The following is a 12,828-nucleotide window of genomic DNA, read 5'->3' on the forward strand; positions in this document are numbered from 1 at the left end:
TAACCCCAGTGTCCTGGCCAAATGCCCTCCATCGACCCATACCCATCATGACCTCCCAATCATCCCCATCAACCGAACTGGCTCTCTCACTGTCTTCCCACTCCACCAATAACGGTTGTCCTGTGGCTGCCATCGCATCATCCAAATGAATGCTGCACACTGGTGGGGGTGTGGAGAAATGTCATAAATGTCAAAAAGCGAATGTGGCAATGAGTTCACTGTACTCAAATGGCCTCCACAGTCACCAGATCTCAATCCAAAACAGCACCTTTGGGATGTGGTGGAATAGGAGATTCACATCATGAATGTGCAGCCAACAAATCTGCAGCAACTGTGTGATGCTATCAAGTCAATATGGACTAAAATGTCCAATACCTTGTTGAATTTGTCACAAAGGATTAAGGCAGTGCTAAAGGTTAGCAAGTTTTAGTTAATTAGTAAGGTGTACCAAATAAAGTGGCCGGTGAGTGTAAATACACATTACATTACATTGTGTTGTATTGTAAGACCAAGTGGATTACTTTCTCTGAGACGATTTTGGATTTAGCCTTTCGATTGGAATTGAATTGTCAAAACCCCTTTTCAGATGTGAAAAATGAAAAAAAAACCATATCAGATAATAGTTTCGGAGGCAGTGTGTCAATGCGATTGACACAATGTGAGGTCAAATTTATTTTGTAACGTGTGAAAATTACTGACAAAAATTTCTGATTCAGTGTGCAATAACCTTTAGACAAAGAGATTGCTAAAGAAATTGCTGATAAGGAGTGTGACATGCCACAAAGCAGTTTTTTTTAAGCCACAGTCAACCTCTTACGGTTTACAATTCACTGCGTTCATGTCAACAGATGAGATGATTTCATGAAATTTAGATTATAAAGTTTATTTGAGACTGTAGGCTATTTAGATCTATGACTAAAATTAATTATCAAATAACCACTTTTTTGCAAGAGACTCTGAGTTCACTCAATAGCTCCCTTCACCATTATTCAGGAATGTCTCTCATGTCTCTTTGATATGACAGGCAAAACCCCTTTCCATATAAATTAGTCAATAGTTGTTTATGTGACCATTATTTTCAACAAAGAACCTTGAAAAAAATGCATTAAAGTCTCCCCAAAAATGAAAGCGTTAATTCACCCAAAAATGAAAATTCTGTTGTTAATTACTCACCTTAGTGTCATTCCATTCCCGAGACCGTCATTCATATTTGGAAAACCAATTAAGATATTTTAGGTGAAATCTGAGAGCTCACTCATCCTCCACGGACAGAAACTGTCCAAAGATGTTCAGAAAAGGAACCAAAAACACCATCAAAACATTCCATGCAATTTCAGTGGTTCAACTGTAAACAAACGAAGCTCCATGGACACTTGTGTGAACGAAAAAAAAAAAATTGTCATAACAATTTTGCTGTTGTTTCACACATCAGGTTAAAGTGCATATTTAATACGAGCAGTACAACGATTGCAAGTTGCTCTGCTGACTCTCATGGAAATAAGTTTTTACGGTTGTTTTGGCCCTCAAAAGTGTTCTTGGGACATGATATGATGTACAGTTGTAAACCACTAGTCACATGGAATGCTTTGACAGTGTTTTTGGTTCCTTTTCTAGACTTTAAACATCTCTGGACAGTTGCAGTTGGTAATGAGGTAAATCATGAATTAATAAAATCTTCTAATTTGTGTTCTGAAGATGAAATTAGGTATCAGGTGACTGGAATGGAAAGGGGGGGGGGGTCATTCGAGAAAAGCAGTTGTACCAAAGAAATTTTACCACCACAATCCCCTAATATGTTGGCTAGCCCAAAAAAAGTCCTACCTCTTCAATCAGGCAACATCTACACCCCGTAGAAAGCTGCAAGTCTCTCTTTCAGTGGAGGGGGAAACTGGTCAGAAAAGCGTCTCCAATTCTCATCTCCAACCTGGTTCTTAAAACCATGCAAGATCTAACAGGGAACACACACTTAAGTATGAAGCATATATACACAATAGCCTTGAAGGTTTTTCCCAACTCACAGACTCATCATTTACACAGTGCTCTACCTTATAGAACATTTCTCGAAGATCGTCTTTTGGGTTCATCCAGGATGCTACAGCATCACAGAAAAATATAAAGTCCTGAAGAGGAAGGATGGTAAAGAAAACAAAGTGATCATTTTGGTCATCATCGTCAGATCACTCAGGCAGACATCAGGAAGAAAATTGTGTCATACCTGCACCACACCACCAGGGTTGACCGTGATCATGGTGCAGATTCCTCTGAACGCAGAGTCTTTTTCTTCATTGTCTCTTATATTGCGAAGAGAGGTGCACCTACATAAGGGCAAGAACCAGTTTTCAAATAACAAGCCTGTGTGGTTAATTAGCATGTGGGCTAAAACATCATCAACAGGATATCATGACTACCACCTCAGAGCACCTTGGGACGACTAAATGTTTTCAATCACAGAGATTGGTCAATTGAGACCAAAATTGCCTTCTTAATTTTCAACTCTTGTTGAAACGGAGGCCCCGTTTACACCTAGAACTTGTTTTTTTCAATACAATCAGAAGCAGACAATGATAAACACAGGTGTAAACTGAGTTTCAAATGTTTTGTGCTTGTCCACTTTTAACCAATACCAGAGGTAGTCAAGAATGCATTCAATACGATTGCTTTCATAACATACAGGAAATGCCCATGTGATTGATGCTACACATTATAGGATGAGTTGTTAAAACCCGCTAGCCAAATATGATTTTAATTTTTGCCATCTAAAATGATAAATTAGGTTTTAAGGTGAAAAAAGTCATGTAAAATATGTCATTACCATCAGTGATTCTAACACTGTTTTTGCAGATCTCAGAGCAGAATTTAACCTCTTAAGGCCCAAGGTTTTTTTTTTTTTTTTTACATGCATTTTCTCTTTACTATTTGGGCTTATTGGTACCTATTTAGAATAAAATCTAAGTATCATCTTTTGACATGATGTACTTTTAGATGTCCATATATATGTGACTGTTTTTAATGCATATATAGCATATACATTTTTTTAAACTTGCTTTGATTATCAGAGAGTAAAAACAATTTTTTTCCCATTTTGGACAGTTTATATGCTGGAAAACAATTGCAGGATGAAACTGTATGTCTGTAACAAAATATAAAACATTTTAAATAGCCACTTAAGAGCTTTAATGTGCTGTCCACATATGTGGACACTCAAGCCCTAGGATGTTAAAGCTTTTGTTCTTTGAAATGTTTTTTCTGTTCACTATTGTCATGCTTGCATGTAAATTCTGTTACTTCATTCCATAATATTAGACCAGAGACCTCAAAGAAATCTGGAAAGTGGCTGAAAGTGGACAAAAAGCCCAAAGTCAAAACAGGAATGCAATTCCTTCGTCTGCTTGTGATTTGAACAATCCAAACAAATCTACATAACAGGTGTAAACAGGGCCTGAATAGTAGTTTTGGGTTTTCTCTGAGAAGTTCAGTTTGTTGCAATATTTCCTAATAATCGTTATTGTTAATTTTATTGGATTTTAATCAAATGAATCTACCTTCTTTAGTAATTATGAATGTTTATGAAGATCTTTAGCCATTTTTAATGGTAAAAACAACCTACTTTACAATTCACAACATATTCAATGTCTATATAGCACCGTGTATTCTGTCAGCTGCCAGTTTAAGTAGTGCAAATTTTGGGGCAGGCTTTCTGGGATACAATCATGCATCTACAAAGACTCCACATTAAATGGGGAGGAGGAAAACAATGCTTTTCAAAGAAGCATTTCCATTTGTCTTCTTTTTTTATCTATTTATCTAGTGCTTTTGTTTCCTAGAACCAGCAAGCATTTGATTTTACCCCATGCACTCAATTAGTAGTTAGATAGCGACAATAAAAGACGAAAACAGAAGTGAAAACTGAAATAAATCAATTGAGAATACATGAAGGTGCTACTGAGGCAAATTAAACGACAAGACCTAGAGGGACAGGGTTAGTCACATGGTTGGCAATGATTTAGACTGAATCATACAGAACAGAGAGATAGGTAGAAAGAAAGAGAGAAAAATAGAGGGATGCCTTCTCTCAAATGTCTTGAACAGGCCTCCTACTGTGTCTTCTTGCATGGATTTATTTTGCAAGATGCTATAAATATTAGACAGCTGACATTTTATGTACATTTCTAGACTGTGAAGAAAAGCAGGAGCCTTTTCGAAAACACTGGGAAAAGGCTTGGAGAGAGACTGAGCGAGGAAGAGAGAGAGAGAATCACAGGGAGAAAAGAAAGAAGATAGACAGAAAGAGGAAATGAATGAAATAAAAGATTGAATAATACACACCAGGGTCTTATAAACTGCTGTAGCATGGGTGCCACCTCTTGAGGACAAACGTAACCAAGACGACCAATTGTTATTGCTAAGGTAACGCAATCACGGTTATACAGCACCAAACGCCAACCAAGACATGAGCGAATGAGGGGGGGAGGAGAAAACAAAAAGAAACAAACAAACAAACAAACAAACAGACAACTCAGAAACAGAACTCAACAGAATCTGTGTATGAGAATAAACACAAGATTTCACTAGTGCTCTTCACAGCCCCAGACTACAGGATCAAATGTAAAATATGACACTAAAAAACATAGATCTCGTTTAAGGGAGGAGTTTTAGAAAACACGGTTTCTTATTGGCTCAGAGTTGCTGAGAAACATTGCGTTTAAAAGGTCTGCTCAATTCCTTTTCCTGACCATCACGATTACATGTTTTTTTTTCCATCCCAAATCCCAAATTTGAAGATACATAGCTTTAAAGTCTACAGAAAACAATCTTGTTTTCTAAGATTTTCTCCCTTAAACTCACAAAAAACTTCTTCAGTAGAACAGAAAAGTCTTGTCTTTCTTTCTGTCTCTTTTGTTTCTTAAGAAATGCATATTACGCCAAGCGAACTACATGGAGAGGACTAGATTCCACCAGGATCTTAAGAGGCACAGAGGAGGGAGACCTAAGTTTAAGAGACACAAAACTATGCAACATTCTCATTAAAGACAGGCATTTATGAACAGTCCAATGAGACATGCAGAAAGCAGATGATTGGCTCATTAGAGAACGCAGTTCAGTGCAGGATGGGCTGATTCAAAGAATCTGAAACACAGTTAGGCACTGTTCACCATTATTATGTCGATTAATTGATAAATAGATTTTTAAAAATTGGAGAAACGCAACATCTGAACATTACTGAAATCAAACTTGCACTGTAAAGAAGAGATAGACTATTGTCAAAAGTTTGGGGTAGATTTTTCAAAGTAGTACTTTCTTAAGGCCGCAAAGGCTACCTTTATTTTTGTTACTTTTCTTAACAATTGTGATATTCTACAGTTATTGTTAATAATATCAGTGTGACGACAAAGCTGCATTTTCAGCATCATTACTTCAGTGTTACTTGAATATAGAAATAATTCAAGAAACATTTACGGTTATGATCAATGCTGAAAAGTATGAACCAGTGATTTTTGTTATTTGTTTTGCAGGACTCTCAGTTTAGACAGTTTAATAGAACTGCATTTAAGCATATTTAGTATTTTTTGTGACAATGTAAAAGCCTTTGATGTCATGTTTGATAAATTTAACATCGATCTGGGGTGCGTTTTCAAAAACCATCTTTAGTTAACTAAGGTTCGCTCGTTACAAACATAGTTTGTTGATTTGGTGTTTCCCAAATCCGTCGTTCCAATGAACATTCGCAAACTGCATAGCAAACTTGTGCGCTACTAACTACAACTCTAGAGCTAGTTAGAAGCATAGTTCCTGGCTGTGTTCTATTCCCAGTTCTCCCCCTTATGCCCTATTTATTTAGAACGTTCCAACATTTAAACTCGGAATGATTAAAAAAAAGAAAAAACATTAAAGTCATCTCTCCTAAGTGTAATTTGCTTTAAAAGTATTTTTACAGTTCAGTTTTACCAATTTTTATATTGACAATTGTGTTGCCTTCATGGTGCACTTTGAAATCATCTATGCCATTTTGAACGCAGCCATGGCTCATAACGAAAGTTATAGGTGACCTATTATTTAAAAGCGGAATTTACATTACGTCTCCAAATCTTTTGTAAACAAAAATATATGGCATATGTTAATGGTTTTAATTTAAAGTAGGTTATTTATTCGGAAATGTATCTGTATATGACATGGGCCTGTTGGTCAGAAGATTTCTGCAGTGGTTTGAATGTGTAATTATAAAAGTCGATTTTTACAATAAATAAAAAAATGAATAAACGACATTCTACTTAATAATGATAATAATTTTTATAATTTTTCTTATTATCATTAGGTAGGATTTTTTTCATTTCTTAAATAGAATACTGTAAATTAGTCCGACAACCATTAACGATTTATATGATTTATATATGTGATTAGAATGTGTTAGCTTAGTAATTTTATTTGAAAATTCTTAATAATATATGTAAAGGAAACATAGGCCCTATTTGTGCCGTTTACATATATATTAATTAATATGAAAAACAAGTGCACGTTTTTACCAAAACTAATATTAGATTTTTTTTAATGTGTGTGCGTGAAAAACAATATATTTGCAGAAAAAATGTATGGGGTTTTGAATTTTAAAAGAATTTGTTACTCCATCCCGTTTAGAGCATCATGGATGTTTTACGTTACAACTAACGTGGTTCAAACGATGGATCTGTGACAGAGAAACTACGGTTTTGGGAAACACTAGACACTACATAGTTCTTTTACCAAATGATGCATCTTGCTATGATAGTTCAGCTGTGAGTTATGTCGTTGTTTAGGAAACGCATCCCTAACCGATTCCAAACTTTTGAATATTAGGGTGCTATTTATCTATGCCATGTGCTTGCTTTCCATTTTGAAACGAACAGTATTTGCAACACGACCAATCAAGACATCAGCAATCCTGCATCAAACGTTAGCCGTCCTTAACTAAACAACATTCAACATCTATTGGCAGATATGCATTCACATTGAAAAAGAAAAGTAACTAAAACAACAGAAATAAATCGACAAACAGGAACACATCTACAAGTACCCTTGTTTCTGTAGGAGTATGTTAGAAACGTTACACTTCACCCATTCATTTTAAAAGGGTGGCCGGCTTTTGTGGCTTTAATTTGAGCTGTCCAATCAGAGTGGAGTGTAACTGGGAAATCATTTGAGAGGTACAGGTGCTATACATTCATCTAAACACCACAGAATAGATTTAGATCTGAGTTTAGACGTTTTAATTAAATGGGAAATAAAAGACTATTTAAAATTAAGCTCTTCGTGAAGAAAAACAAAACAATTCAATCCAATCGCTGGTTTTACATTCATCCTTGTTTGTAAAATCTCACTGATGCTTGCAGCTCCATTATGATCATATTAACTCTACTCTCTGACATGGAACTCACTGTTTTATTAATCCACTTCAGTCAATACCACAGATGGACTGTTACAAGGTCTGTTATATTCATCAGAGGCGAAAATACGATGAGGAAACAGACTTTAAGACTTTAAATTGCTCCTGTTTATATTAGCTACACAGAATACTGTGCATATTGAAGATATTCACCAAACCTTGTAAGGTCCACTTCCTGGAGTTTGTATGGAGATTAATAAGCACTGCAGAATGGGAACTGGGGGAAGGGGAGATTAGGACAGAGAGGGTACAGAAACCTCTTGTGAGGGGGTCAGTCTGCTCTAGCACCCCCTCAGATGGTACCTGTGTTCTCCAGCAGAGTCTTGGGTGTGTTGGGTCTGTTTATAATCTCCACAAGCTGCTGTAAAACCAACGGGACGTACGGCTGCATCTCAGAACCTAAACACAGAGAGATATACAGCGTGTGTTTTAAAGAAGGTGTGATGAAATCAGTGAACCGAATAGCTGAAAATGATGATGAAACGTTTACCCATTTGAATGGAGATTTCTCCAATGGCCCATGTTGCGTTGTTGCAGACTGATATTAATTCTGGGTTTAGGTTTGTGCCCAAGATAGGCATGAAGTTTGCTAGAGGGGAGAGATTAAAGCGAACAGACATAATGAAAATTTGAAGAGCCTGAAGGTAAACAGAGAAGGTTCAAACGGAGTGTCAGGGGATGTGTAAAAGCATACCGATGCAAGGTTTGACATGCTGGAAACTGGCTTTGGTTAAATCTCCCAACAGAGCGAAAGAACTCTGCCGAACCTCTGGCATTTTATCCTGAGAAAATACAGCAAATGAAAAAACATCTTTTTTTTGTAACATTCATTTTTCTCCGGCTTCATCCCTTTATTCATCAGGGGTCACCACAGTGGAATAAACTGCTTGAAACTCATACAAACACAGGGAGAACAAGCAAACTCCACACAGAAATGCCAACTGACCCAGCTGGGACTCGAACCAGTGACCTTCTTGCTGTGAGGCAACTGTGCTAACCACTGAGCCACCGTGGCGCCCCATTCGTGTAACATAAGAAGGCTAAAGCTGTTTTCATGAGCTTGTTTTCTTCATTCGCGTTCAATACTGTCCAAAAATAACCTGTCTTTGCTATTCTCACTTCTTGCATCTCTTGTAATGCATCATTTGTTGGTAATTCTGGAGAGACAAATGCACTATACAGAGAAACTGTTGTCATCTTCTCTGTCGTTAACTGGATACAGTGACAAACAGCTGCAGAAAGCACATAGATACAAACCTATCACAGCTCAGACAAAAAACTACACTATCAGTCTATTGTCTGTGCTAAGCACGACTTTTTTAGTCAAAAATTTGATCAATTTAAAAGTATATAAAATGCAGAGAATTTTACAAAAACTAAATAAATGCTGTTTGTTGTTCATTAAAAAATCCTATAAAAAGTTTAAGTTTTCCACAAAGTAAGCACTTTAAAACATAGATAATTAATCTCAACCAGTAAATTAGCATATTTTAATGATTTAGGAAAGAGTATGTCACACTGAAGCCTGGAGGCTGGAGTAATTCAGACTTCCAATCAAAGAAATGTAATTTCAGAAAGCATTTCTTTAAAATTGTATAGATTTTTGTCCTAATACTGCTGCTTTTAAAGCATTTTTATTAAAAAAAATGTAGCCTTTGTGAATATAAAAGATGTCTTTCAAAAACATAAAAATCTGAACAATGGTGTACATAAACAGAACTGTGAGGTGGGGGAGGAACTGATTTTAGAGTCAAACAAATCAAATTAATCAAACATGCCTAAAATAATTATAAGAACTTGAAAATGCCATTAGGTTAAGGCCCAATTTACACTTAATACATTTTTGTTTTAACTGTGTTGTAGAATGAAAACGATCCACGTCCACACTTGCTATTCACCTAGTGTTTCTGAAAAGATCTCAATCCACACTACACCGCTGAAAACGCACATCACGTGACTACACACATATCCGGCATGCTCTGCAGCGTATGCGCACGTCTGAGCTCCATGTAGTCAGCGGGTGCTTTGAGCAGCAGGTGAGAGCAGCACAGGTACGACAGTTCATCAAGGATCTTCTGCTGGATTTCATCGCACTATAGTTCTTAAATGTGATATTTAATTCATCTTGTCTCTATTTAACGACTTTTTGGTCTTTTGAATCAATTACTTGATCTCAGGTGTTTTGGTTGAGCGCAAATATAAGTTAATATAATAATTTATGTAACCACATACACTGATTCTGCACATCTGACTGATTGCTTGCAAAAAATTTACAAACGTATTGTATGTTATACTTTTATAATGGCCATTATTGATTATTAAATGTGATATTCAGCAAAAGAGAAGGTATGTTTTGTATTTTTCAATGAATGGAAATTAAGAGTAATGTTATAGGCTTCATTTTGTTATGAATACGCATACAGTGTAGATGACGGTAATATAAATATGTACAATGCCTCAACATTTTTGGGTGTCTGTTAAGTTCATATCGAAATGAAAATAGGCAGCTCCTTATATCATGTTTTAGGTTTATTGTTAAAGTAGTGAAACAATGTAGCCAGGGTGAGTTTGCTTTCCATATCCTTGAGGAAAGGGTGCAAGACTGAAATTTGTGCACTTAATACTGAGGAAAAAGCCCCAATTAGATCTGTTTTTAGTCTCATTTTTCCTTGATCCACACTGATACGGAGCAGCAGCTTTTTACCAAACCAAAACAAACTCTTTAGCGTTTCCATAACGCTCCATTTTCAGAACACGAAACACCAGGGTAGTGTGGATGTTAGGCATAACTGAAGCAAAACTTAAGCGTTTTAAAACTAAAATGTATTTATGTAAATGGGCCCTAAATATCATTCCTCTGTGCTGCAAATACTTGCTATGTTATAGAGTTACCTGCATGCACTGGTACATAAGTGTGAGAATGTTGCTTCGTGCAACCAGCTGTTCAATGTTCCCGCCGAGACCCTCTGCTAAACCACTGAGCAGATCCAGAGCCACAATCATGAAATCTTTATCAGGAGCTTCATAATACTCGGGCTGATTCTGGTGGAGCTGCATGAGACAGAGAGAGAAAAAACATGTTATCTCCATTTTGTTGGACAGAACAACTCATCAGTATATTTTTCTTTAGCGTTACAGAAAGATGATGTGAGGGTGTGTGGGTGTGTGTGTGTGGTCTCTCACCACAGCCTGGGCGAGTGTTTTCTGCACCAAGTTGACACAGCGTTGATATACGGGTTCACAGTATGGCAGAAAGCCACTCTGAAGAGCAGTGGCCACAGATGAGAGACACTGAAAAAGGAAAGCAAGATCAATCATTTCTTCTTCTGAATCATAACCATCAAGGAAAAACGCTGACATGCAGAATTATAAACAATACAAATATTTCCGGTGACTTCTGACAATTTGTTTTTTAAACTTCTCATTCGTGCACACATACACTGACATTTAAAATGTAAAGTAAGATTTTTTTACAATTTCATAAAGAACTTAATCTTATTCAGCAGAAATTAATGAAATTGATAAAAAGATAATAGAAAACCAGATAATAGAGCACCAAATCAGCATATCAAAATGATTTCTGAAGGATAATGTCACTCTGAAGACATTGAGTAATGACAATACAGCTTTACAGTACAGGAATAAATAAAATTTAAGAATGTATTAAAATGAGAAAGAAAGAAAGAAAGAAAGAAATATGATATTGTACTGTATCTTTGATTAATTAATGCAAAAATAGTAAACATATGAGGCTTCTTAAAAATATTTTAAGTATATTTAATATTTATATTTAGTATATTTAGTATATTTAACTAAACACTTAAATTAAGGGCTGCACAATAAATCATTTTAGCATTGATATCACAAAGTGTGCATCCACAACGGTTACATCACAGGATCTCAGAATTGGGATTAAATTTGACCGGGGACCGCAGTTCAGAACATGGAGTCATTGGAGATTTTAATCATAATGGAGCAAACTTTTATCATTTGCATATGTTTTTAAGGCCCTTGACTGTATGCGCATATAAAGAGAGTTTAAAGCATTCAAGTACAAGCAATTGTACCATTTAAAACGTTAATAAAAAATATTTGGTTGAATTATTTATACAATGCAGACTATACAGTGGTATTTTACATTTGATTATTCAATAAATTGTTACCAAACAGAGCTATTTAAGTGATCTGGTGAAATTGTATTCATATCACAATATATAGACCTTTTTCTTGGAACACAGAATTACCCATTATGCTTTGCGTGTATGCGCAAGGAGAATGCTAAGAACTTCCGGTCGGCAGCTGATGCGTATAAACAGTCACATTCGGATAGCTTTGAAACGATAGTTTAAATTTATTTTACCTGCTTTTATCATCTTTGAACTAATACTGTTGTCGATCAGCACCATCTCCTGAACTGATATTTAAAAAAATGGGATCTAATGGGATGGAAAACAGCTGCTGTGAGGCATTTTCCCCTCATTGTCAGACGGTGTCTTCTGCTGTTTAAATAAAGCCTCTCATAGCTAAAGTCAACATTTTTTTCTTTCTTTCAAATATATAACCAACCCAAACAAATGTAGTTCACCAAAATGTTTGACACACGTAGCCTGAACTGTCCCACTAACATATTGATTTAATAACTGTGACAAAGTGAAAATATAGACTAGTGTCATTTTGAAATGACAGAAAAACACAAACAGTAGTAAAAACACACTAAATGAAACATAAACGGCTCACGATTAGAATGAACAGCATATCAGCCTGCAGAGTATCAATAACCGAGTTTTATTGGTCATTTTTGTAAATTGCATAGCTTACATACCTGTGTGTGTGTTGAAGAGCCGCTGAGCTAACAGCTGACAGGCCGGGAAAACACACACACACACGGTATTTCTGATGGCAGACACGTGAACTAGGAGAACATTTTTTTCTCGTGCTTGAACCACATCTGACAGACTATAACGGCTCTAACATACACCTCTAAGTTTTGTGTCACAAAAACACTCCGTAATCCATTAAAAACGCCACTGAACCACATTTTTGGAGCGCAAATTATCTATTGTAAACGCTGTAAAAGAAAGCTCTAACCATTCTACCGGAAGACGCTGGTCGCTATGGTGCCCTCAATGCAGCAGCCAAGAAAAAGGTCTATATTGCAGACAAATTTCCAATATTGTGCAGCCTGAGTTAAACTGGACATTTTAAACAGTAATTTTTGTATCAAAATTGAAAAGAAATTGAAATTGTAGATCAATACCTCTAGCAAGGGAAACAGATCTTTATCTTCATCTTTCAGTTGGTTCCATTTTTGTATCAATGGAGGCATCAGCATCTGAATATATTCCTGCACACAGAGCACAGCACATGTGAACATGCATGCAGTCTTAATTCATGTCTGTATTATAAAAATA

At 36.1% G+C, this 12,828-nt stretch overlaps 1 protein-coding gene across 4 annotated transcripts in view; it reads right to left on the reverse strand.

Moving 5' to 3' along the window:
* The window catches only part of tnpo1 (transportin 1), a 50,256-nt gene that overhangs the window by 3,481 nt on the left and 33,947 nt on the right, over positions 1–12,828 (reverse strand). For 2 of the 4 annotated variants that reach the window (XM_087253702.1, XM_087253703.1), the window contains exons 14-23: positions 12,675–12,761; positions 10,601–10,708; positions 10,310–10,468; positions 8,112–8,199; positions 7,908–8,006; positions 7,721–7,816; positions 4,327–4,402; positions 2,216–2,315; positions 2,046–2,120; positions 1,822–1,948 (exon numbers count right to left, since the gene is read on the reverse strand). In XM_087253702.1, the coding sequence (XP_087109828.1) occupies positions 1,841–1,948; positions 2,046–2,120; positions 2,216–2,315; positions 4,327–4,402; positions 7,721–7,816; positions 7,908–8,006; positions 8,112–8,199; positions 10,310–10,468; positions 10,601–10,708; positions 12,675–12,761 (996 nt within the window). In that variant the 3' untranslated portion in view covers positions 1,822–1,840. The remainder of the gene's footprint in view (positions 1–1,821; positions 1,949–2,045; positions 2,121–2,215; positions 2,316–4,326; positions 4,403–7,720; positions 7,817–7,907; positions 8,007–8,111; positions 8,200–10,309; positions 10,469–10,600; positions 10,709–12,674; positions 12,762–12,828) is intronic. The other 2 variants (XR_015491409.1, XR_015491410.1) reach the window with 1 other exon arrangement.

The sequence above is a fragment of the Danio rerio genome, chromosome 5 (genome assembly GCF_052040795.2).
Source record: "Danio rerio strain M-AB ecotype USA chromosome 5, GRCz13ab, whole genome shotgun sequence".
NCBI classification, from domain to species: domain Eukaryota; kingdom Metazoa; phylum Chordata; class Actinopteri; order Cypriniformes; family Danionidae; genus Danio; species Danio rerio.